Source organism: Protomyctophum parallelum (assembly GCF_964188405.1).
Source record: "Protomyctophum parallelum genome assembly, chromosome: 7".
Taxonomy (NCBI): Eukaryota; Metazoa; Chordata; class Actinopteri; order Myctophiformes; family Myctophidae; genus Protomyctophum; species Protomyctophum parallelum.
The window spans coordinates 16,975,860-17,003,269 of record NC_139705.1 but is presented as its reverse complement, the minus strand read 5'-3'; the positions used below and the strand labels follow the sequence as shown (position 1 = coordinate 17,003,269).

Genomic DNA, 27,410 nt, shown 5'->3' with positions numbered 1-27,410 from the left:
GAGCCCCCCTCGGGGACCCCTGGCTGGGTATAGGTCCCCTGCTCTGGAGCCCCCCTCGGGGACCCCTGGCTGGGTATAGGTCCCCTGCTCTGGAGCCCCCCTCGGGGACCCCTGGCTGGGTATAGGTCCCCTGCTCTGGAGCCCCCCTCAGGGACCCCTGGCTGGGTATAGGTCCTCTGCTCTGGAGCCCCCCTCGGGGACCCCTGGCTGGGTATAGGTCCCCTGCTCTGGAGCCCCCCTCGGGGACCCCTGGCTGGGTATATGTCCCCTGCTCTGGAGCCCCCCTCAGGGACCCCTGGCTGGGTATAGGTCCTCTGCTCTGGAGCCCCCCTCGGGGACCCCTGGCTGGGTATAGGTCCCCTGCTCTGGAGCCCCCCTCGGGGACCCCTGGCTGGGTATAGGTCCCCTGCTCTGGAGCCCCCCTCGGGGACCCCTGGCTGGGTATAGGTCCCCTGCTCTGGAGCCCCCCTCGGGGACCCCTGGCTGGGTATAGGTCCCCTGCTCTGGAGCCCCCCTCAGGGACCCCTGGCTGGGTATAGGTCCTCTGCTCTGGAGCCCCCCTCGGGGACCCCTGGCTGGGTATAGGTCCCCTGCTATGGAGCCCCCCTCAGGGACCCCTGGCTGGGTATAGGTCCCCTGCTCTGGAGCCCCCCTCAGGGACCCCTGGCTGGGTATAGGTCCCCTGCTCTGGAGCCCCCCTCAGGGACCCCTGGCTGGGTATAGGTCCCCTGCTCTGGAGCCCCCCTCAGGGACCCCTGGCTGGGTATATGTCCCCTGCTCTGGAGCCCCCCTCAGGGACCCCTGGCTGGGTATAGGTCTCCTCTGGGACCCCTGGCTGGGTATATGTCCCCCGCTCTGGAGCCCCCCCTCAGGGACCCCTGGCTGGGTATAGGTCCCCTGCTCTGGAGCCCCCCTCAGGGACACCTGGCTGGGTATATGTCCCCCGCTGCAACCTATACTTTGAGAGGTGCTACTTTTGCTCAACAACAGCTGTAGATAAGAGAGACTATCGACCTATTCATACTCCAGTTCTTGGTGATAAGGTGATCACCAAAACGGTGGTTAGTAAAATCAGAGAGATGTGTTGGGGTGAGCGGTGAGTCACTTACCACCACGGCGTGACGCCATGTCGTACTTTTTGGCGGTCACCTTATCACCTTGTCACAAAACTGGAGTATGAATAGTATAGATCTTTAAGGCTCATTCATACTCCAGTTTAAGGTTAGTAGTAACTCACCGTGATGACGGTGAGTAGTAACTCACCACGATGACGGTGGGTAGCAACCCAAAACCCAAAACATTGCGTCATTCAACGTGGTGAGTGCACAACTCACCCTGACACATCTCTCTGTTTTTACTGACCGACATCTTCCTTTCACTCTGGGCTATCACGCTGCTCACTGATTGGTCTATAGAAGTTGGGTGGGCGGTCCATCCCCTTGGTTTTGCAGGATGCGCAGCTGAACCAGAGGGAGGTCAATGCTCACTGCCATAACTGCAGGTCTTTAGTTCATTCCTGCTGCTCCCAGGTGCACTTAATTGATCCCTTTGAACTTCAAAGTGGTTGTGTCTGTGCTTGTTAATCACTTTGGTAGCTGTCAGGGGTGGGGGGGAGGGGGTAACACAGATCTGCAGATTCTAACCAGTATGCTTTTGAAGTTCAAAGGGAGCTCCTGCGAGTGGCTGTGACTTTTGCCAGTCAATAAATATATAAAATTGAACAAGTTACACAGTATAGCTTTAAGGACATCACCACGAGTATGATGGCCTTGACTCGTTATCACCATTTAGGTGATAAGGTTTCCACCTAAAAGGTGAGTTGCCACTCTTGTAAAACCGGAGTATGAATGAGCCTTTAGGGTAAATCAGGGCCTGGATAAGGGGTCAACAGTGCAAGCAGCGTCACTTTCTCAGGTGTCACAGAACAATTATTCAGGCATTTAAAGAGAGCGACCGGCGCCTGTTTTTTTTTTACACCTCATCTCCATCTGATGGGAAATCGATACGGGGTTGGCGAGCTGCCAGGGAGCGCTGTGGCGAGCGTTGAGTTACGGTCAGCCTGTAGGAGAGCCCCCGCACACACACACACACACCAACAGGCACTCACACACACACCCACAGGCAGGCACACTCCCAAGGTCAGCATGGGGCTTCGGTTGCAGTGTTCATTTAGATTTTGACCACAAAGTTTGATAACAGTTTTTGTCAAATTATTTTATTCTTTTCGTTGTAGTAATATTTTAGTCATCTGAAAAGTTTTTGCTTCTAATATCGTCTATAGAGTCGTCTCAGAGTGAAGCAGCTGAGCAACCCAAACATAAAATGAATTATCCACTAGTCCCTCCCTAAAGCTTAAACCACACCAATGGGCCGAGACGCAACAAAGCCGTTTTAGCATTTGTCCCAACGGTGTGATATGTCCCATTGCACGTCGACCCAAGTCGACGCAAGTAATTCAATTGATTCAATTCAATGGTTGCTTGCAACTACATGTGTCTTCTACATGCATCTACTCGCAACCATTTGGTTACAAGGAGTTGCATTGGTGTTGTTTGGGCTTAAGTTTATTCATCAATCATAGCTTCGATTTTATTTCGTTTTTGTCAGTGAAAAAGGTAGTCGACGGATATTTTTCGTCATAGATGTAGTTGATGAAATTAACACTTCTCCTTGGATATACATTTTTTCTCTTTGTGCCACTCTATTTTGTTTTAGTATTCCATTCTCCTGTATCCATGGGGAGGTTTTTATTTTTAGTCGACAATATGAATACTTGTAAGAGGTTGGGCTCCCTCTGTCCCACCTCGTTAAGCCTACCAATGGAACAGATGAGAAAGCCATCTCGAGGGCCTGACAGTTTTCTCCTCATTAATATTTTATGCCGGGATATTTTTAACCTTTCAGTTTCGTTGAATGTAAATCCAGATCAAAGCAGCAATAAGGCAACGTTCCTTTATGACCGTAATAATGTGTGCGTTATCATAGCCGGATGAAATGTGACGATGGCGTTGATTTAGACAACACTAAAGTGGCTGTAATGTAATGTTCAATTTCACACTTGTGGAAAGGCATATCAGTTTGGAGCAGTAGAGTGTTTGTTCAGTAACAGTGTTAAATATCTCTATATTGTGATAGTAATCACTGCTATATAAAGTTTGTGTTCAGTAACAGGGGTCTCCCTGTGTCTCCTGCTCTTTAAAACGGGAACTGGAACACTATAAAAAAGCTGATAAATGTGCACTCTGATTGGGGACACACTATGAATATAGTGTTAGTGAGCTTGCAAATGGGCTATTTATAGGCATGTGGCGTGATTCACGTCCAAGTATAAATATCAGCACAGTAGCACACAATGATATTTAACACTAGACCATATTATCCTGACTGCCAATTTAACTTAATGCCAATCTGTGAAGCCACCGGCCAAAAAAAGGGGGAAACCGACAGCCTTTGGCCCGTTTGTTCCACCCATAGATATAAAAACCTTGGATGCCACATTCACTGCTGCAGGGAGCGGCCTGGATTGCGTCGGGATGGCGGACGCTGCTCAAGTGGCTACTGCCCAATCACGTCGCGTCTTTTCCAGGACTTATTCATTCAATTCAAAGGAGCTTTATTGACATGAGAAAACCAACGTTTACATTGCCTCTGACTGGCCTATACCAAACGTCCGTTCTGCGACACACACTTGCCCTCACTGTGAGATTCAGACGCCTCAGAGCCAAAGGAGACGTCTATACTAACAAAGGAAGTCTACCAACGCGCCTCAAGCCTGCGTCACAGGAACAAGGACATATGGGACTTATGACTCTGAATCTGATGAACCTAAGTGGTCTCTGATGTTAGTCGTTTTTGTATACTAGCACCTAATAAAAGGCTTAAAATGTCCGTGCTGCTCCAGTGTCCTCTCCTCCTTCTGAGGCGTCTACCTTTCTATGTCTATGGAGATACAGACGCCCCAGAGCCGAAGGAGGCGTCTACCTTTCTATGTCTATGGAGATACAGACGCCCCAGAGCCATCTATGGGTCCGCCCTCAGCCCTCCTCTTCCGCTTGTGTGTCTTTGATTACACTCCTACTGACAACAAACTCAAACGAGCTCTGAATGTGTTCTTGAGAGATGAACTCAACCCTAAGTTGATTCAGTAAAACAGTGTAACAGTCTAACAGAGTTAGCATTTTTTAAGCAATGTGTTGTGTGGGTTCATGAGGAGACAATTACCTATACCTGACATCCGCTTCATGGCTCCCACACACACACAGTGTGCACATCAACGTGCATACACACAGTGTGCACGCCAACGCGCACACACAAAGAGCAACAACCTTCGGCATGCTGTCTTCTTCCATTGAACACCTCGCATTTTGAATCTCTGTCTCTGAGAGCCATAGAAATACCATACAAAAGTCTGTGTTCGTGATGCGGCCACACACGTGCTTGCGTGTGAAAGATGACCTTGGAGAGATCTCTGTGCTTCCTCCATTGTCCTGTATCTGTACCTTTGTATCACTGTAACTCTCCTCTCTCTCCCTCTCTCTCTCTCTCTCTCTCACTCCCTCTCTCTCTCTCTCTCTCTCTGCCTCTCTCTCTCAAAACCATACCTATATTACCAATTTCGCCAAAAAAATAAATAATATTCTTTTGCATATTTTCCTATACAATGCCTAAATTGCATATTTAAATTTATTGCATACAATAAATCATTGTCTTCGTGTAAATAATCAACTGTCTCTATGTCTCTCTCCCCCGCCCCAGCAGCAGTTGGAGAGGCGGGACAGCCAGAACAGCTCCCAGCACAGCGTGTGCAGCCACCGCAGCGCCCACACCGACTCCCCCGGGCACCACCACCACCACGCTGCGGTGCCCGCCTCCGCCATGCCCAGCGGCGAGGGGGGCCTGGGGGGCGTGGCGGTGCCCGCCGCGCCCACCCAGCCCCTGCCCGGCCTGCCGCCGCCCCCCTGCAGCCAGGACGGAGGAGGAGGACCCCCGCCCGCGATGGACGGCACGCTCACCCTGGGCAAGAAGCCCGACCCCTTCAAGATCTGGGCCCAGTCCCGGAGCATGTACGAGAGCAGACGTGAGTACTGGGGGGGCACTCTCCTTCGCTGTGCTGTGTGTGTTGAACACTGTTGATTTGGTCCACTAAAGCCCAATAAACCACACCAATGGGTCGAGATGCAACAAAACATTTGTTTTAGCGTTCGTCCCAGCGGTGTGATATGTCGCGTCGGCGCATTGTGGCGCACATCGACGCAAGTCGCCCCCAAGTGATTTAATTGGTTCAATCCAATGGTTGCTTGCAACTACATGCGTCTACTTGCAACCGTTTGGTTGCAAGGAGTTGCATGGTGACTAGGGGTGGGTCCCGAAACTCGGGACCAAGTATGTACCGAACCGAACGTGCCTGGGTACCGGGTACCCATTACAATAATTCAATTTCGGTTCTCTCTATCGGTTCTCACAGACACGCGGTCACACACTATTTATTTATTTTCTACCCTTTTAATAGAAGCACAGGGAACAGAGCTGATCTACAAGCCTACACCGCGTTGCATCAGCGACGCGTTGTGGGCTTGTGGCTTGCAGAGGCGGGGCTATTTCTCTGCATGGAGTTGTCGAGGAGTGTAGAGACAGAGAGACGCGCGGTGCAGAGAAGCATTGAAGCAACATCATTATTAAAGTTTCTTAAACGTAATTTTCAAGTGAAGTTTATGGGAGGCAACTTTTAAGAGAGGGGACAGGAGTCTTGTGCTCTGCTGCCTGAGTTGCCTCACTGCATGATCATGCATGTGCGCTGCACAGCATTGAATCAACATCAACCCACCTCGGATGCGTGTGTGTGTGTGTGTGTGTGTGTGTGTGTGTGTGTGTGTCTGTGTGTGTGATCACGGCGTAGGGTCCAGACTCCAGAGGCTCAATTAGTTTAGACTCTAAATTAATTAAACTAAACTCTAATTAACTTTAGAGCTTGCAGTCGAACTGTCGAAGAGAGGTGGCGAAAAAACAAGAAAAAAAAGTGCCCTTCCGGGCACAGGTCTCCACCAGGTTATCCACAGATCCGTGCAGTTAGAGGTAAAAACACTTTTCGGCCAGTTATAGCGCCACCTTGAGGCTGAGTTGAAATTGTTCATGTGGCATTTCGTCCTCGGCCTAGTGGGAATGTGGGTGCACAATTTCACGGAAATCACGCGATGTGTTCATGATTTGCAGCATTTTGTTTGAAACTGAGCACTCTTGTGAACTTTGGAAGCCAATCTTAACCAATCAGGATGGAGTCTGATAAATGTGAAAGACCCGTTTCGTTGAATGGCTCTAGAGAGACTGTGTACCAATTTGCGTGATGTTTGGACAAAATCTGTAGGTGTACTGTGCAAAAACTTGTTTTGCACAAAGCGGCCTCCTGGTGGCGCTATAACAGGCCGTTCTGGAAAGTTTGGGGCAGAGGTTCATCGTTGGCATCCAGGGAGTGTGTGTGCAAAATATGGCATCGACCGGGTTAACGGTGGCCGAGATTAGCTGTTCACGGACACACGGACGGACGGACACACAAACACACAAACGGACGGACGGAGTGCAAAACATACTCTCCCCACATGCCTTCGGCCTGGTGGAGACAACAACAAATGATAGCCTACTCTGGCAGCATGCACATTTCTGCAAGCCGCCTTTGTTTTCAATGATCCCACCATTCGCACGTCGGCAAAGCCGTTCTCACCTATCGGCTGGAGATGCCCCCCCCATTAGCGATGCTAATTTGTGTGTGTGTGTGTGTGTGTGTGTGTGTGTGTGTGTGTGTGTGTGTGTGTGTGTGTGTGTGTGTGTGTGTGTGTTGCTCTCAGATCTCAGACATGCTTTTATTTGTCATTGTCAGTAGTTAGTAGTAAGAGAAGTAGCCTACAACACTATTGCCCTGGGTAAATACAGAATAGATATATTATATTTAAAATAATCACTATATTATCCACAAATGGCTCAATAAAGGAGAGGATGTTACACTATTCATTGTACATTATATATATACTCAAATTGACATTGAGCTTTTTTGTTAAATAAACATTTGACCTCTTATTTAAGTTATTTTATACCATTTTGGAACCGAAATAGGGAACCGTTAAGAACCGGAATCGATAAGCAGAACCGGAATCGGTACCGGTCTCGAAAAAATCCTAACGATACCCATCCCTAATGGTGACCCATTGGTGTGGTTTGGTCTTAAAACTATGACGTAAAATGTTCGTCATAGTCATAGCCTTTTTTCACTGACGATATCCAAATAAAAACTAAATTAAAATTAGGCTATGATGACATAAACTAAGACTAAACATATTGACAATTTCGTCAACAAATTTAAACTAGGCTAAAATTTTATAGGGAGGGACTAGTGGGGAAGAGATCAAATAGAACTTAAAGAAGACATTTTATGTTTGGTTGTGCTCTGAAAATAGCAGAGCTACAAGCTCTCAACGTTTTTCAGCATGCAACCAAGTGTATAATCAGTCATTGCAACGCAATCAATGCTAAAACTAAAAACGTATCCAAAAGACTATGACTAAAACGACCCTTTCCTACCCCTACTACCTGTTTTTGCTGAATGTCAGCCCAGAATAAAGACGCTAGAGGGTTCATGTGGTTAGGTGTGAAAGATGCTGATGAAAGTTGTATCTGGTGCATATCATGTTACAGAGCATTCCGTTGAGGAGGCGACTATCTTGGCTGAGCGCTGACATCATGTATTTGCCAAAGAAGCAGACTCTCTTGAGATACAAATGTAGATCAGACACTTGAATTAAAAGATATTTGGTGTTTATATTTGCTGATATTTGGTGTTCATAGAACCAAATATTCTGTTGGTCTTGAAGGAAATAAGAAGAAAAGATTTCTCTCCTCTCTCTCTCTCTCTCTCTCTCTCTATATATATATATATATATATATATATATAGTCGCTTCTTTCGGGCTTTGTTTTGGTAGACCTGGTTTGCTGCTCATTTCTCTCCAGACCCTGGCATAACGCCGCCCCAGCGTGCGTTATGCCGTTCGTTGCGGTGCTGCTAGTTAAATCTTGAATCTAGGTCTGCTGCTGATTAAATATTAACTGCATGGGCCCCGGCGAGGGCTGCTTTATGCTCCTCGTCTGATTGGTGTATGTGCGTACGTACGTACGCGCACGCGCGCGCTCCACAGTATGCGTCTGATATACAGTATAACCCCCTGGAGAAGATGCATGCTGCTCCAGCCTCTGGTTACAGCATGCTAGCTCACAGGCGGCCCGGGGATTAGCATGCTCAACGCCTGATTTATGCTTGGGTTGCGGTGCCCTAGCTGTGTCGCGCAGAGAAAATAGCAGTGGTGTAATGTAATGGTCTGAGTACATTTACTTTCAGAATTGACTTTAAAATGTTATTGTTTGTTTTTAAATCACTGAATGGTTTGGCACCTCAGCATCTGTCGGATCTTATTGAGGTGTGTAATCTCCCAAGGTCACTGCGGACTGCGGGTCAGCTTAACCGCAGGGTAAAAAATAAGACCCGCTGAAAGACCAGAGGGGGCCGAGCCTTTTCCGTCATAGCCCCAACATTATGCGCATTATGCGCTCCCCCCCCCCCCCCATGTCAAACTGGCCCCCTCTAAAGAGACCTTTAAATCCCACCTAAAGACCCACCTTTATACCTTGGCTTTTAACCCTGGTTGAGTTTCTATGGTCCATGTTTTGTATCTCCGTTTTGTATTGTTTGCTGCTGTTCTCTGTGCTTAGCTACAGTGTATTTAGTTTTATTCTTCTGTACAGCACTTTGTAAACGTTGAGTTGTAAAATGTGCTTTATAAATGAAGTGGATTGGATTGGATTGGATACTTAAGTACTGTACTTACTTACTTTTACTTCTACTCTACTACTACATCTCGGATCCAAATGTATGGAAATTTTTTCCACATGGAAACTATTTCCATGTGCCTTTACGATTATGCAAAAATGATTGGCTCGGCTTCATCTCTGAGAGGTGCCAATGTATGCTGTCCAGTGAGTGGGCGTATAGAAATTAGCTGTCGGGCAAAACCTCATATGTCCAAAAGTGTTACATTTCGGTATTAAAAAAATAAAAATAAAAATCATTTTAAACTGAGGCCCCCGGCCCCCCACCACTGACTAGCACCAGGCATTACATTTGGTTTGACTCGGTTCCACTATTTATTTATGCTGTAATAGTTAATCTTCACTGAGATGCTAAAATGTTCTCTATCGTTCTTCCTTCCTTGCAGTGCCTGACTGTCAGGAGCAGGACATCTTTCTATGGCGGAAGGATACAGGCTTCGGCTTCCGCATCCTGGGAGGAAATGAGCCTGGAGAGCCGGTACGTATATATATATATCCCTCCACCTCGGAGGGATACCGTTTACATTAAGATCCACTTTCCATACTGTTGTTGTGTTTTCACGGCTCTTCTCGTTGTCTTTGTCTTGCCTTGTGTTTCTCTATATGACACTACTTTCCTTCCTTACACTTTACCTTGTTACCTAACTCTGTAACCTCTGTGCTGCCTCTGGGCGACTAATGTCCCCCCGCGGGATCAATAAAGGTGTCTATCTATCTATCAACTGTGTTTTTTTTGTCAGGCTCAGATTGTAGGAGTAATAACAGAGCCACCCACAGCAGGCCCCGGGGAGTCCGAATTACCTTTTATCATTGGGGTGGGCAGACAAAAAATCACTCTGTGTACAATGTACAATATAACAGAAAGAACAGATGGGGGGGGGTCCTCTGAGACACTACAGGCCTTCATCTCTCTCTCAGCTGAGGTGTCCACAGAACAGGCGGTTCTAACAGGAAACAGTAGGCCGTTTCCGTTATTTTGGGAGCCACAGAAAACGCCTTATCACCCTTTTTGCTTCGACCGGGTTTGTGGGACCGTGAGAATCGTCTGGTTCTGTCGCCGTCGTTCACCGAAAAGACCTCCAATTTCAGGTACACCCCCAAAAGGTGTCAAACAAGCTGACACTGTATGAAATTGCCCTCCTCCCCAGATCTACATCGGGCACATCGTGAAGTACGGCGCGGCAGACGAGGACGGCCGCCTGCGTTCGGGCGACGAGCTGATCTGCGTGGACGGAACGGCCGTGGTGGGCAAGTCTCACCAGCTGGTGGTGCAGCTGATGCAGCAGGCGGCCAAGCAGGGCCACGTCAACCTGACCGTGAGACGCAAGACCAGCGCATACGCAGGTATGCACGCACGCACGCACGCACGCACGCACGCACGCACGCACGCACGCACGCACGCACGCACGCACACACACACACACACACACACACACACTCACTCACTCACTCACTCACTCACTCACTCACTCACTCACTCACACAGTTATAGATAGAGAACAGAGACACTGAGGGCAGATAACTGCACTCCCTAGCTATAAATAGACCGTACTGACACCAAATAATGCATATAGATCTAAAATATATATATGTGTATATATACTAGGTATACATGTACAGACAGCCTACTATGGCCTATGGCCTGCTATTTTAGTTATAGGAACCACAAACCACAAGACAAGAGCAGGTTATACTATCAACTGCATGACGTAATGTAAGTGCACAGTAACGACTAAATTAAAAGGTAGAGTAAGTGATATGTTTTGATTAAAACACCCAGGTTATAATGCATGTTATCTAGACAGATGCCGGGTTAATTGTCTAAGTGGCACTTGCCGTAGCACTTGCCCCAGCCTCGACGACCTTACAGGCGTATGCAGAGGCTCAACTTATGTAATTTAGATAGCATTTTATGTAGACATAGCAATCTATAGTGTATACTCGTAGTTTCATTGTAAAGATATTCTACTCTTGGCTTCCTTATGATTCTTGATGACAATTATTTTATGTATTTGATGTATTGCCATGCGTTGTTGTTGCTTACTGTAAGTATGTTTAGCCTGATGCTTGGTTTACTTGTGATCCTAGTTTACTAGGGCACAACACCTTGTTTACTGTAAATCGCTCTGGATGAAGAGCGTCTGATAAACGCCCACGTTGTGAATTGAGAACCGGTGCGTTATTATATTTAACGCGTCTCTGTGTCCATCCCCTCTCCTCCTCAGGGTCTAAAGGCGAGGGGGACGTACCCCCGTCCCCGGCCTCGTCCCACCACAGCAGCACGCAGGCCCCCAGCCTGACGGAGGGCAAGCGGACCCCGCAGGGCAGCCAAAACTCACTCAACACCGTCAGCTCGGGCAGCGGCTCCACCAGGTGCGTACAGTATGTTAGCATGCAGGAAGCTAGCTGGATATTCCGACGCACCGCCATTCCGGCTCGCCCGCATTACTAACCCTGTCCCTGACCCTAACCGCACGCGGAAGCCACGTAGTCGGAATGGCGGTGCGTCGGAATGCCACTCTGTCCCCCCGGAAATACTATCGAAATAGCAGATCTACAAGCTCACAACGCGTTGTGAATGAGACGTGTTTACGTGTGTATGTCTGCTGTTGAGTGAGTGGCGCATTGGTAAAGTCCCTGCCCACCTCCACGGAGGTTGTGGGTTTGAATCCACCGTGGTGCAACCGGCTTTGTCCTAGCGTCTTTGCAGGGGGGGCGGGCTCTGGAGTCATTAGCTGTACGTATGGCTACGAACTGGGGCTGACTACCTGTCAGCAGGTAATGTTGTAGTAGGACGAAGGCTCTTCTATGTGCTCCCGGTGGGGGAAAGTAGTTGGCATAATAACGACTAAATTGGAGTAAAAAAAAAAAGTGGTTAACCCATTTTGGGCGGGAACCCCTTTTGGTGTTAGCATTATGATGTGCTTTAGCTATTGAAAAATAGCAGATCTACAAGCTACGAGCTTGTAGGTCTGCTATTTTTGAACGACTGACATAGAAACATAGCTTTTTCAGAAAACTGTCAGGATGTAGAAGACATTTTTAGAATCTGATCTCAGGTCAAAATGTGGTTTAAAAACTCTTCTCTTCTCATCACGCCCCGCCGTGCAGCGGCATCGGCAGCGGGGGAGGTGGGGGCAGCGGCAGCGCGGTGGTGCCCGCCTCGCTGCAGCCGTACGACGTGGAGATCCAGCGTGGAGAGAACGAGGGCTTTGGCTTTGTTATCGTGTCGTCCGTCTCCAGACCTGACGCCGGGACCACCTTCGGTAAGTAGAAGAGCAAAAAGACAAATATACTAATAATCAATCTCAATTCTTCCATATCAACTTCCATATGGTCTCTGTCGGGTGGAAACTGTGTACTGTGTACTTCAGGATTCTGAGAGAAAAAAAGTAGCAGATTGTTTCGAGCTTCTAGATCTGCTATACTTTTGGTGCTTTTGTGTGATGCTATTAGTATGATCAACACTTCCTCCTCCCTAACAGTCTTCTGTACGACTGAAAGCGAAAATGCAAACAAACAGCAGATGACAGATAAGAACAATGCAACCAGATGTTCAACTCAACCGCAGACTGTACAGTGGTTAAAAATAGTTAGACATTATCAAAGATGTTTCTCGATCAGACGTGGGGAAAAAACACGAGGGGGGAAAACTGAGGATCCGAGCACTTAATAAAAAATAAAAAAAAGGGAGGATACAGCTTTTTACAAGGCAAACAACACCAATATGTTTCAACCTATAATAGAGGTCTTCGTTTGCCTTGTACAAATTCAAACTGTGTATTTTGTTCTCAAACTACAGTAGGCCTCCCACGACTATGCACCACGCTTTCCTTTTGTCTGTGTGGTCGCGTAGGCTTTATTTGTCCTATACTGTAAATCAAATTAGCAGAAGCATATATTATAGCTTGCTGCGTAGCGCTGAATGTAAATTGAACAGATGTTTTGTTGAGTGAAATTGACAATCAGAATGACAGGTTCCGTTGGAGGGCTGTCAGGGAGGCGTAGATAGAGTGTTGTTTTATTAAAGTCAGAGAGAGAGGCAGCTGTGAGGTGATACAGGCAGTGGTGTGAACTTAATACATTTACTCAAGTACTGTACTTAAGTACAATTTGAAGTATTTATTTTTTAAACTTGTGGCCCGCAGTAGGAGTGAGGTGGAATGCGAGAGAGTTAAGATTTGACTGAGGTGGAACCAAAAGTGGTGGAACCGGTCTCTGTGTATTTTGTATATCAAAATCCATAAAAATCCAATTTTAATTACTTCCTTTGAACGAAATCATGATACATGATGACGTGTCGAGCCTCACATGAAAAAAATAATAATAATATTGTTTTCATTCACCTGTTATATTCCCATTGTTGTGTCGTCCTCCAAATACAGCTGCTTCTGATTACAGAACTACTCCGTTTTTAATCCCATTCAAGATGACATCCAGATTCCAGACAGAGTTTCATTTGAAACTTAATCAGCACACTAAAATATGTATCTGAAAACATTGTAGGTTGGAATTAAGCCATGAGCTTTTGCTGCCTGTCCCTCTGTGAATTTGTAAACAAACAATCTGCATGTCCGTGCACGCTTTGCGCGTGTAGCAGAGCAACGTCCCATAGCCTGGAGGGATGCGACATTCTGATTGGTTCAAAAACACACAGCTTTCCGCTTGCAATCTGGATGAAGAATTAATAGACAGAAAATAAGTGCAGGTGAGAAACCCATAAAGGGCTTTTGCAAGGTTCTCACCAAAAATAATAAATAAGTAGTAAGTTAAACAAAGTAATCAAACATAAGGCATGACGAATAATAAATTATACACCAAAAAATAGGATTATTATTATTATTATTTTAAAAGATAATCCAAATCCAGGCACATCCAAACATTCCATTTCTTTTTGGCACACACCAAAAATGAAAATATACACAACGTGTGCAGTTGAATGTGCAGGTGCGTGAGTCTGTGTGGGAGTGTGCATATGTGTATGTGTGTCTGTGTATGCACTCTTTCTCTCTGTCACAGAGAGAGATGAAGGGAATGAGTCAGAGGTAGAGGAGGGACGTCCCTGGTGTGTGTTCAGAGCTGTACTAGTGTAAACAATACAGATGAACGCTGTCACTCACACTACAAGTAGTCTGTACTGTACCTGGATATATATTCTATATTATTAGGCTGTAGAGATGGCTCAGAACAGAAACCTCTTATCTCCAGATTTGTTTTTTACTTTAGTAAATTAGTGCCCTACTTGATCATACTACAGCGGCACACAAAATAATCAAATCTAGCAAACGTTTTTGTTTTAATCATGAAAAGTAACAGTTTTATGGGCGGCTGTGGCTCAGCACGTAGAGCAGGTCGTCCCGTGATCCGTGGGTCGGTGGTTTGAATCCAGGCTCCTCCTGTCCACATGTCAAAGTTTCCTTGGGCAAGACACTGAACCCTACAATGCCTCCAATGAGTTGGTCAGTGTTAGCTTTCCACCATTGGTGCGTGAATGTGGGTGAGGACGCTGGCGTCGACTGTTCGCTGCTTCACCTCCCAATCTATGAATGAAAGCACTTTGAGCACTTTGAGCAAGCGCTATAAAAATGCAATTCATTTTTGGACATGTGAGGTTTCCACGAGACAGAGATGATACCCATTCTGGACGGGAACCCCCGTTTTTTTAATTTCGACGTCAGGCCTAAATGGGTTAACACCGCCTTCTGCCTTATTGATTACCGTATAGTACTGAAGTCCTGACGTCACTTATTCATCCCCTGGGTCGCGGACGTTTTTATCTATGGAGAATAACATCAAGTCACCTTGAAATCGTCTCATGCTGTTGTAGGTGGAAAGCTTAACACACACCATCAATTACACACACCACGTCAGAGGGCCGTACACGTGGAGTGAATTGACAGTGTGGCAGAGAGTTAGCCACGGAGGTCCCAGAGTGGTGTGGTGTGTGATTCACTGATCGATTAATACATTAGAGAAGGATGGGGGGGGACAGTTGTAGAAGAAGTACTCTTCTTTTTACTTAAGTGAAAGTATCAATACCACAACGGTACAATATCGAAAACGTTCTGGTAGAGGCCTATTTTTAGATTTATTTTTACCAACAGTATAAAACAAAATAAATAGTAACTCATTAACACACGTTTTCAAAAATGAATAAGTAAAACTCTGTTAAACCAAAAGTCTGGTGCATTAGTTTTTAACCGAAAGTAAAAAAATAAAGTAACTTAATTAACACACATTTAGTGTAACTAATACAATCAAAATGTGAGTTTTGCATCCAATGACCTTATGAATGTGTTATCCTTTCAACCAATGACTTTATGGCTGTGTTATCCCTTCAACCAATGACCTTATGGCTGTGTTATCCCTTCAACCAATGACCTTATGGCTGTGTTATCCCTTCAACCAATTACCTTATGGCTGTGTTATCCCTTCAACCAATGACCTTATGGCTGTGTTATCCCTTCAACCAATTACCTTATGGCTGTGTTATCCCTTCAACCAATTACCTTATGGCTGTGTTATCCCTTCAACCAATTACCTTATGGCTGTGTTATCCCTTCAACCAATGACGTTGGTCAGGAGATGTGTTTTGCATGCTGATCGGGGGTAATTTTTTATTTAGATTTTTTTCTGGTTTCTCTGGGGGTGAAAATGTCTACGGTGGCTTTGTTGGCATAATTTACTTATTGTTTTCTATCTTTCCCTTTTTCTCTTTTCTTCCATTTCTTCCCAATATCTTTCACTTTTCCTAAAAATCAATGCATCATCAATCGACCCAATCAAATCATCAAATCGCCTTATACAATCACACGAACATGGGGACCTCTCACACGTATAAACCACACACATGCCGCCCACACACACACACACACAAACACACACAAAATGGCCTTGTTTTTTGCAACACACAAAAGCCGGCAACGCGTGTGTGGCCATGCCCCACAAAATAGGGCGCATCATCGAGGGCAGCCCGGCGGACCGCTGTGGGAAGCTGAAGGTGGGCGACCGCATCCTGGCGGTCAACGGCTGCTCCATCACCAACAAGTCCCACTCGGACATCGTCAACCTCATCAAGGAGGCCGGGAACACCGTGGCACTGCGCATCATCCCCGGAGACGGTAAGGAAAGAAGTGGTGACAGTGGTGGGAAAAAAAGCACTCAAATGTTTTACTTGGGTAAAAGTGCCAATAGTGTCAATGTGGAACTACTTCCTTTACTGCAAGTAAAAAGTCCGGAATTCCAAAATGTTCTTGAGTAAAAGTACAAAAGTATTGGCGTCAAAATATACTTAAAGCAAATGTAGAAAGTAATCAACCATAGATTTATTCGACTAAAATCTTATGATCTTTAGTCGACTGAAATTTGTCTAAAACTTCTCAGATGACTTGACTACAACTAAATGGAATTTTATTCTAAAGACTATGGCTAAAACGAGGGGAGAAAAAAGATAGCTGGCAATATTAACACTGTTTGCCACACATTTCTTCTAAGCCATTTCACAGTAGGGGGGCTGCCTGCCTGCTGCCAGAGGCTATGGCAGTGGTGGGGGGGGGGTTCCTAGGGAACCCCTGAATTCTGGTTGAAGTTGGAGACGCTGTGGGTATGAAAATAGTTCCTCCTCAGAGACACAGCTTAATTAAGAGGAGAACAACACCCCAAGATACTGTACATACACGCACGCGAGTGCACACATGCACGCCCACACAACTTTTGTTCTGCCCACCAGCGGATCCTGGCAGTTTAGCATTAAATGGTAATACAAAACAAATGCATTAGCTGTATTGCTCTGCATTTGCACTTTAACCACTTAAACCCCTCGCAACACAACGCACCGTTTTTAAGTTGCTGGATTAGGTATTTAGACATTTGATATTGATTTAATCGGACACGCCTCCCCCCTCCCTTCCAATAACAACCCATTGTAACTTCAAATTCTACATTTTAAAGAAGAAATAACATTAATTGTAAAACTGTTAATATTTAATATCATGTCTATGTCCCTCAAAGTTATTTCTAATGGTTTGAGCCTCAATCACCACTCTGATATAACTAGTCCTTGTCATTTCTTTCTGGACTTTGAAGCAGTTTTAGCTGCAGTACCACAATGTCCTGAGGTGGTGGGGGTGCTGATATGCAAATTATTTAATATTTGAGTCATTATAATACTGATGCTAGATAAAACCAGGCTTGTTTAAATTCCATGCCAGCTTGGAAAATCAACAATGGTGGACATTGTAAACAAAGTGGAAATGCAAATTTGGAACTGAAGACTGAAGAGGAGGAGGAATTATACAAAGTAGGGTGATACTGATGACATCACGCATACGACCAAATCAGTTGAGCTGTTCCTGAGAGCAATTTCCATAAAAGCCCCTATATGATGAGAAAGCCTGATTGTTCAAAAGTGCATATTTGTGTGGATAGAAAACACATAGGGGAGCCCAAAAAACACCAACTAAATTAAAAAAGTTGAATTTGATGTTATAGGTCCTTTATAACTAATTGAAAACACCTGTGTCTCTGATTCTGGTGACTGGTGAAATTGTCCTTCTAATGAATAAATATATATCATCCCTTTTAGGGGATGATACAGTTACTTTAAACCGCTGGGTAGAGGCATGCCTTTCATAATAACGAAGAGAGAGAGAGACAGAGACATGAATTAATGATAGCGATGCTTTTACAGCCTGAGGGCAGCAGGCATATCATGAAAACCGTGTATGTCCAAAACCGTTCCCCTTTTATCATTTGAAAAGTCGTTTTTTTTTTTTTTTTTTTTAATAGTGAAATTCTACAAACTCACAACGCGTCGCGCGTTATGAGCTTGTAGATCGGCCATTTTCCCGTATTTCGCGGTTAAAATAAGGCATTAATGTAGGCTACAAAAAACAAAACAGAGATACGAGGATTCTTGCCGATATGTACGGTATTCAGGTACTGTAGTATACATAGTTTGACCAGGGTCAGTGGGGGATGATACTCGCTGACACATTCATGCCCGCGGCGCCGCGCTCTTACATTTTTGCGTGACGAGAAAGGACAATTACGCAGTTTTTTTGTTTTGTGTTTTCGTAGTGTCTCGTGTTTCGTAGTGTCTACACTTGTGTCTTATACTCATATAACATGTGTTTCTCTCCAGAGTCGTCCAACGCATCTCTGCTGACCAACGCAGAGAAGATCGCCACAATCACCACGACGCACACACCTCAGACAGAGTCACGGTGGGTCCAGCTACCTCAGTCTTAACCACTAGACCAGTGGGTTTCAACCTTTTTCACATCAAGGTCCGTTATTTATTGGGCATTTGAGCCACGGACCACCATTTGATGAGATGTTGCCCCTCAGACCCAAGACTTAGAATATATTTGGTTGTCGACGATGGATAACATTCTGTCCACAATGCCATGCTGTATTGATGTATTGACCATAGGGGAGATAACAGGGAAACGTAACAATTCTTCTACATTCTATAATTGCCACTGCGCTAGACTGTAGAAGGTCTCTGTTGCAGCATACAGCATACTCTCTATTTATAATTAATATTGTATTTATTGTATTTAAATGAATGTCTCTTTTTCATAGGAATAACTCAAAATCCAAAGGGGCTCCCCCGCCTCCCCCGACACAAACCCAAGTCCCACAGGTAAGAATAGATTTGATCTTATTAGGGATGCACCGATATGGAAATGATTAGCCGATACTGATACCGATGTTTAAAATAACAATGTAGCCAGTACCGATATATGTTTATTTAGTTTTATTTGCCGATACCGATATTGATCGATAACGGCAAATATCGGCTGATACAGATTTGTGGCCGATATACATCGGTGGATATCCTTAGATCTTATAAATCCCACCACAGTTTATTCTTAGTACCCCCCCCCCCCCAAAGTTTTGTAGCTGTAGTGCCAAGCTCAACCCTATCTATCTCTCTCTCTCTCTCTCTCTCTCCCTCCCTCCTTCCCTCCTTCCCTCCCCCAGGACGGTGACTTCTACTCGGTGGATCTGGAGCGGGACAGTAAAGGTTTTGGGTTCAGCCTGCGGGGGGGCAGGGAGTACAGCATGGACCTGTATGTGTTGAGGCTGGCCGAGGACGGGGCGGCCGTACGGAACGGCAAGATGAGGGTACTGACGAGCCTCTCCATCATGTCACACACACATACTCCTTGTTTTTATAAGACTAGAAGGAGCGCGACAACCTAGCGGCTAAATGAACGAATGTATGAATAAATAAATAAGAAATTACACACACACACACACACACACACACACCCCACAAGATGGAAGCAGAGAGGAGCAAAGCATTAGAGAGGTGTAACGCAGAAACCTGTGGCCTGTAGAATGACATTACCATACAGTAGGTGCTGTTTGATGACATTGTGTGGAGTGGGCCTAATGGGGAAAAAGAGGTGGCTGTAATGTGCCTGAACAATGGGGTTTTATATTAACTGTACAATATGTGAAGACACAGAGGGCGGGATAATAAGCCTAGGCCCTGGGCAGAGTACTTATAAATAGGCCTTGGCAAGTTTGGAGGCAAATGTAGTGCTGGCAAACTCGATCGTAGCAAACACACATAAAAGGCTTTTGCCTTTTTATTGGTAGAGGGAAAGTAGGCTGACAGGAAATGGGGGAGAGAGATAGGTGGGTGACGCGCAGTAAAGGCTGTCGGGATCAGGAGTCGAACCCGCGGCACACTGCCAGACTGGCTTACCAGCCATGGTGCCCAGACAGCTATGCCAGCTGCCCGGGCCGTCTCCCATTACCTTTAAGAGTGTGTTGGCCCTTCATCATAGCACATGCGCACATACACGTAGCGCATTTAAATTAGAGATTTTATTTGCTGTTTTACTTTACCGCCAAATTCCTGACTCAGTCCACTAAGGAATGTCTTTAGTGGAGAACAAGCCCCGCTATACTGTTTATTTACCTGGTTGTCTGTCGTGGTGACGTTCCTCAGGTGGGAGATGAGATCTTGGAGATCAACGGTGAGAGCACAAAGAACATGAAGCATGCGCGCGCCATCGAGCTCATCAAGAATGGTGGTCGACGGGCGCGGCTCGTCCTGAAGAGGGGCGACGGATCAGTGCCGGAATATGGTGGGTAACAATACGATACGACACACACACACTGTGCTGATGGAATAATAATAATATGGTATGATTTACTAGACTAATAATTCTATGTTCATGACATCCAAGTGAACTGGACTGTATTTTTTCTGCACCAAATCTCACTAAAAATAGACGATCTTGAAATTGACGATAATAACAAATTGTGATGATATTATATCTTTTCCGGAAATAGTGGAACAATATGTCATATAATATGGATATATTACTGTACAAATAGTGTGTCTATGTATGTTACATTACAGATCAATAAGGTTTTGGTAAAACTTCTACAGTGTAATGTGTGTATTGAAAGCGAATGTGTTTTAATCGCTGCAACTATCTGCTCTTCCAGGAACTGTATTTGTTTGTGTCGGTTGGACTACAGTCCAGAGCCTGAATATTGTTGTGTTTTCTAGCTTTATTTTTCTGCTTTTACTTTGCTGAACATCCCTTTTTCCCTCCCTCTGATGATATTTAGATATTGTTAAATAATATATATCATTTATATAATTTGTTTCTTTCACGACAAAACCCCTCCTGCGCTCCTTGACGACTCACTGTAAACGGTCTCTTTTGTCTGTTTTTTTATTTATTGTTTTATTTCTATTTCATTTGTTTTCTCTATTCTATTCTATTCGACTCTCTCTCTCTCTCTCTCTCTCTCTCTCTCTCTCTCTCTCTCTCTGTCTGTCTGTCTGTCTGTCTGTCTGTGTCTCTCTCTCTGTCTCTCTCTCTCTCTCTCTCTCTCTCTCTCTCTCTCTCTCTCTCTCTCTCTCTCTCTCTCTCTCTCTCTCTCTCTCTCTCTCTCTCTCTGTTCGCCGGGCTCTCTCTTCCTCCTCTCCAGCGATGATGGCCCCTCATCATCTCGCTGTTGGTACAATGAGGAATGACAAGATGGGAGAGCCCTGTTTCTACCTAATGGGCCAAAATCAGACCACGGTTTGTAGCCAAAAAGCCTGTCTGTCCACGAGCCAGCCAGTCCTCCACCCTCCCTGTCCACCCTTCACACTTTAAACCATCCTCTCCACCTCATGCCAGCCTGCCCTGCACCCACTCTGTGTGTGTCTGTGTGTGTTGTATTGTGTACACCAGTTCTCACATTTTGTTCATGTCGAGGGAGACCCTCAAGAAGAGAGGACTTATGTTTTTTTTTAAACAACAAAATACAACAAAACACATTTTTCAAAGAAAATGCTGTGAGCTGCTATTTTTACTCGCCAACATATAAATGGATATAGTATCGTATAGGACCCCACTTTGAGAAGCGATGGTGTACACAGACGCTTCCTGTCATGTCTCCCCCTGACTTGTATCTGCTTCCATGACGTCTGTTTCACTCACAATGCACCTCCCCTCTCTGAGCCAGCAGACAAAGCCGTTCTTTAGCGGGGCTACATACTCCAACCGAACCTCTCAAGTTTCTTACTGAGGTTGTACGTTTAGGAATAAGGTTAGGTTTAGGCATAGTTTTACAGAGCTTACGTTTATGCATAAGGATAGGTTTAGGCATTGTTTTACTGAGGTTACGTTTAGGAATAAGGTAAGGTTTAATAGGCATAGTTTAACTGGGGTTACATTTTGGAATAAGGCTAGGTTTAAGCATAGTTTTACGGAGGTTATGGTTATGAATACCTGGTGGTGACCGCTCCCAGATCCATGGATTTGATCACAATTTGGAGCTAGCGTTCCTGTTCTTCCTACAATCAACCCTGAACTGCACACAGACGTTTTAGTAGTTTGACTAGCGAGTATGACTGTATATTACTGCCTACTAAAACTTCTGGCGAAGATGGTAGGACGTCTCGGGCGGTGTGTGATTTATTTAGTTTTTGTTTCTTCATTCTGCCTAAGGCTTCGTTCTGCCAGCAGCGAAAGCAGCGGTATAGTTTTGAAGAGACGGTTCTATAGTGTCCTGAGCAAGAACAATCTCCAGGGAGGTATACAAACCCCTCTGTAATCCATCTCTGACTGACCATGAATAAACACAAGCTGAAAAAAACCCTCTGTGCCTCTGACACGTTTCCCATAGCAGCGTGTCAGAGGAGGAGATCCAGTATTAAAAGCACTGCTTCCAGCGGCTGGCTGTACACACAGTAGTGTTGCCAGAGTTTGTGAGAGAAATAATAAACAATCAGGTCTATGAAAACAAGCCCAGAAGAAGCGACTATTATATACGTAGGCCATATGAGCACTTTAGATCTGTGTTATTTTCTAAAGCATCTTGGAAAACATTCCCCCTCTGGTACGTAGCACGGGGTCCCCTGGCACAAAATATTTTCAGATGGGGATACGCAGACACTGGGTGTCCATGAAAATGTTTGAACCACCATTTAAGCAACATCAGGAAGCAAAGCCCAAATAAGCAACTACACTATAGAAACAAGCCTATAAAACCCTCAAGCAATATCTCCAAGCAATGTGCGAGCTGCAGTTTTGCTAGGCAGATTCATTGACCTAATACTGGATAGATTACTGATTGCCCAGGGTCTGGCATATATGGCCTATATCCTAAACTTAATTTGGATCTGTAAAAAAAATTGTTGTTCGGTTGGACTCTCTGTGATGTATGTAGCCACCTTTACTGAGATTGACTCACGTCTCTGTTTCATCACTCACGGCGACCACACACACACACACAGAGCCACAACATCTTTTTATTTATTTTTTTGCTTTGGGTTTGTTGTGCCACCCTCCTCCCCGACAACAACAATGCACAACTGAGTTGTTCTGCCATTTTGTTCTGAATGGTTTCTCTGCAGTGCCTGTTGTTCTGTCACATGACACTGGCTGCCCTCAACCTGCTGATGTGTTGCACCTGTTGTCATAGCTCTGGTCCTTAGAAGGTCGTTAGAAGGATTGAGCTCTCCTTAACGATGTGTTACTTCCGAGCCGTTGCGGCCACGCACCTCCCGGTATCCTCTCGCCTATAGTAAAAAAATTAAATACACTTTCACTACTCAATAAAACAAAGACGGTTTAGAGGAGTTGAAAGCATACTTTCCTTTAGTGGGAACACTCAGACCCCCCCCCCCCCCCACACACACACACACACACACACACACCTCTAAAATACACCTTTTTGGCCAGAAAAGAAAATATTTCGGTGGAAGGAAAAAACGTTAAGCCCTAACCACACCAAAGGGTCGAGACGGTTTTAGCGTTGTCCCAGCGGTGTGATATGTCCTGTTGCACATTGATTCACGTCGTCCCAAGTGATTCATTCAACTGGTTGAATTCAATGGCCGAAACCACACCAAAGGGTCACCATGCAACTCCTTGCAACCGTTTGGACCAGGAGTTGCATGGCGACCCTTTGGTGTGTTTAGGGCTTTAGAGGGCGCAGTGGAGTAACTAAAACATATTTTTTCTTCCAGTGAAATATTTTCTATACTGGCCAAAACGTGTATTTTGGACGTGAGGAGGGGAGCACTCTGAGTGTTCCCACTAAGGACAGTATACACTGACACCACGGCACGTATTCAGAGCGTCAAGCTGTGACTCCGCCCACCCCCGGGGGAAGTTGTGATTTGCTCTCGTTCACTGCAATGCAATTTGCGGCATTTCCAAAACAATATTGCGCAGAGTAGCGATTATCAAACTTATTTGCAATGCCATACGTTGAAAGATCTGTTTCCCATGGACAAGGCATGCTACCTCTGCAAGTTAGATATTATCAGCATAGATGTTTGTCCGTATGTGATTAAGGATTGGACCAATTTGCATTGGCAGCCAAATTCTTACCACGGGCTAAAACCGGATGTGACGTTTATGGGCGTTCCTGTCTAGCTTGGTGTCAGTGTATAGGCTTTCAACATCTTAAAACCGTCTTTGTTTTGGCGAGTAGCAAAGGTGTGTATTTTAGTTTTTACTACAGACGAGAGGCTGCTGCAGCCGTTCCTTCCAACGCCACGGAGCACATGGACCAGAGCTACTGTCGTTGTGTCACATGGTTACTGGCTGCTCTCAAACCTGCTGATGTTTTGCACCTCTGCTGTTGTTGTCGATGACGTCAACCTGTGTTGTTTTTTTATTTATTTACACCCATTGTCACCACAGATCCAGTCAAAACAATTCACCATATTCACAGGGCGGCCATTTTGCACACTTTTAAGTCACACTTAAAGTGCCACCGGGGGGGGGGACGTTTCCTCCCAACGTGCAAATATGACGAGAGAGCAAGATGGCCGCTGTGTGAATATGGTCAATAGAGCCCGACACAGGTCACATTTGTGGGGTCCGGTCCCAATTATTTGGGACCGGTCGTAGACCAACCCATGTTTGTCCGATAATTTGAAGGGAGAAAAAAACAATACATACACATTTAACAGAACTATATAACTACTAGGCCTTCTCCAAGCTCACGAAGCATCGAGAGCTTGGAGATTGGCGGATTATTTTATTTTTATTAAAATGTTATTGTTTTTTTTTTAATGTCTAATAACCGATATATCGGCCAAAACGTATATATCGGTCGGGCTCTAGAAAGCATTATATGCTTGAATATTATGAAGTGATTTTGACACCTCCATGTGATTCAGTGAACAATGAAATCACTTACGGTTACATTATTTATATTATTATTGCATATTATTATTATGTACTGCATATATATATATATATATATATATAATTTTGTTGGAATGTTTATGGAAGAGCATGTATATGCATGGTTTATATCCATAATAAAATAAAATAAACCTGTATTGTCAATCATCAATACAGATGCAAGCGTTCACATGGACACATCTTTGTTGAGATATTTATTTATTTTTTATTGTATTTATTTAAGAATACGAATATGGACATTATCAGTGGTGGAAAGTAACTAAGTACACATAACCTTTTCAGTAGCCTACTTTTACTTCTACTACATTTCAGAGGCAATTTTTTTACTTTTACTCCATTACAATTATTTGAACACTTTAATTTAAATTTAGATCAGAAAACGAACAGTAACCACTTCAGCCCTATATACATTTCGGCCATTTGAAAATAGCAGATCTACAAGCTCACAATACGTCGCATCGCGGCACATTGTTAGCTTGTAGATCTGCTATTTTCAAAAGATTCTGTAACACTTTGAATGAGACATTCTTCACAGTGAGTACTTTTACTTTTAGTACTTAAGTACATTTTGATGCAGATATCTTTGTACTTTTACTTAAGTACATTTTCAATACGAGATTTGTACTTTTTCCACCACTGGACATTATAAAGATATCGTTGCTGTCTGTCGGGCAGAAACCTTGTATCTCCATATTTCAGCGTTTATATATTTTTTAATTAATGCTCTATTTCGTGTAGCGAAAATAGCCGATCTACAAGCTCACGACTCGCCAAAAGCTTGTAGATCTGCTATTTCTGCTATAATAATAATGTGGGTTTCATAAACATTAAACCAATGACAAGTTTTAACAAGAGCTTGTGTGACTAAATCATAACTGCATTGGATTTATTTTTGGGACATTCAAGGTTTCCACCCCCAACATGAAACGATATATAAAACGTAATAATGCCATATTTCACAACCTCTCGTACGTGCGTCTTTATTAAAATTTGTGTCGTTTTTTGACTCCCTCTTCCTTGCGTTTCTGTTAACCCTCATGCAGACGGCAGCTCCAATGACGGGCACCCTCCCCCACCCGGCGGGGCACAAAACGCTCCGGAAGTGAGACCCCCGGCGCTCGACGACAGCCGATACACACAGCACACGTCGTGGTCATCATCGATAGAGTCCACCTCTTACCAGTCACCAGAACTTCACCAACAACAAACACCATCGCGCCACCAGGAGGAGGCCATGCGTACTGCGGGCGGCGGCCGAGACAGAGACACGAAGACGAGGGACGTCCGCTTCAGCACCGAGCCCGCCACGATGATGGACTACCAGGGCCGGCCCTTTAACAGTCCCCCCCACCACCCCCACCACCACCACCACACATGGAACAACAGCCACACCGCCGCCAGACAACAACAACTACAATTACAACAACTACCGGTACAACTACAGCCGTCTCCAGACAACAACAACATCGCCGCCGCCAACAACAAGAGCCGAGGCCGCAAGGTCAAGAAGTCGGAGTCGGAGAGCGGCATCTCCAAGCTGCTGAAGACTCTGAGGAAGGACAGCTCGGGGAAGAAGGCGGCGGCGGCCGCCGCCGAGAGAGAGCGGGAGCAGCAGCAGCGCAGCGGTGAGCTCTGCGGGCGGGAGCTCTCCACCACCACGCTGGACCGGAGGTTCGGCGGCCGGGCGGCGCGCCGCGGCTCCCTCGACCGCTCCTCCGTGGCGACGAGCGAGAACAAGCGCAATTCGTCCCCGCCGGACCGTCGCCGGGCCAAGTCCATGGACCGCCGGGGGACGCAGCATCGGGACCGCGAGCACCGGGACCGCACTCCCGAGCGCGAGGAGGAGTGCGATGACGGGGGCTTCCTCGCGGCCGTCACACCCGAGCGGAGGTTCTATGAGCGGCGGCTCCTCCTGAAGGAGCCGGTGACGCCCAGCCGAGTCGTCAACGCTACTGCCGCCACGCCTGAGCGCGTTGGCATCGTCGTCAACAACGGCGACACCTCGTCGCTCTCCTCCAGGGGGCGCTCCTCTGCCGATCGGGCCAACAACGGCAGCATGAACAACGGCAGCATGTTGTTGTCGCGCGGCGGCGACTCCTCCCCGGAGAGATACAGTGGCGGCGGCGGTAACAGAACCAACGGAACCCCTGAGAGACGCTACCGAAGCGAGCGGGACTCTTCCCCCGACTCCTCCTCCTCCACCGCCTATAGCCGGGAGGAGCTGAACTATGTGGCGGGTGCTACGGCGCCCCCTAGACTCCAAGACTACTATGGCATGTTGAAGAACAACGCCGCTCATCACAACAACGGCGCCGCCGCCGTGGCTAACAACGCTACGTTCAACAACAACAATGCGCCCGCACAAAACAACAACAACAACACGATGGCCGCCGTGGGCTGCCGTAGCAGCCCGCCGCGTCCCGCCCCCCAACACCACCACCATCTCATCCCAGAGCCCAAGAGACGGCCGTACAAAGAGAGCCCCAAGGACCTCAGCATCTAGACGCAGAGTGGACCTCCACTCTTTTTCACTTCCAAGGAACCCCCCTTGAACCCCTTTCCCTGCACTGACCCCCCCCTCCCCCCCCCCCCACACACACACACACACACACACACACACACACACACACACACACACACACACACATAACTCTGAGAGTGTACAAATGGAACCAAATGGTTACATTTGTACGCTCTCGGAGTTACGAACATGTAAAAGGATTCCGTTTTGGTTTCCTGACTATCAATAATTCAGCCCCCTCCACCCCTAGAACAACACCCGCTCCCCCACGGACCTTTGGGGTAAACTCCAACCCCCCCCCCCCCATGCCTCCTCGTACTGTTGTGGAAAACAA

The 27,410-nt window shown here is 46.0% G+C and overlaps 1 protein-coding gene across 1 annotated transcript in view; it reads left to right on the top strand.

Annotated features, from left to right (window-relative positions):
- LOC310861017 (membrane-associated guanylate kinase, WW and PDZ domain-containing protein 1-like) overlaps positions 1-27,064 on the top strand; it is a 131,438-nt gene extending 104,374 nt beyond the window's left edge. Inside the window, exons 16-26 of the mRNA XM_083768269.1 lie at positions 4,759-5,077; positions 9,256-9,347; positions 10,018-10,213; positions 11,095-11,242; positions 11,981-12,135; positions 15,787-15,990; positions 18,012-18,093; positions 18,455-18,515; positions 18,857-19,000; positions 19,836-19,974; positions 25,599-27,064. Coding sequence (XP_083624395.1) covers positions 4,759-5,077; positions 9,256-9,347; positions 10,018-10,213; positions 11,095-11,242; positions 11,981-12,135; positions 15,787-15,990; positions 18,012-18,093; positions 18,455-18,515; positions 18,857-19,000; positions 19,836-19,974; positions 25,599-27,058 — 3,000 coding nt within the window. The 3' untranslated portion in view covers positions 27,059-27,064. The remainder of the gene's footprint in view (positions 1-4,758; positions 5,078-9,255; positions 9,348-10,017; positions 10,214-11,094; positions 11,243-11,980; positions 12,136-15,786; positions 15,991-18,011; positions 18,094-18,454; positions 18,516-18,856; positions 19,001-19,835; positions 19,975-25,598) is intronic.
- The last annotated feature ends 346 nt before the right edge of the window (positions 27,065-27,410 follow it).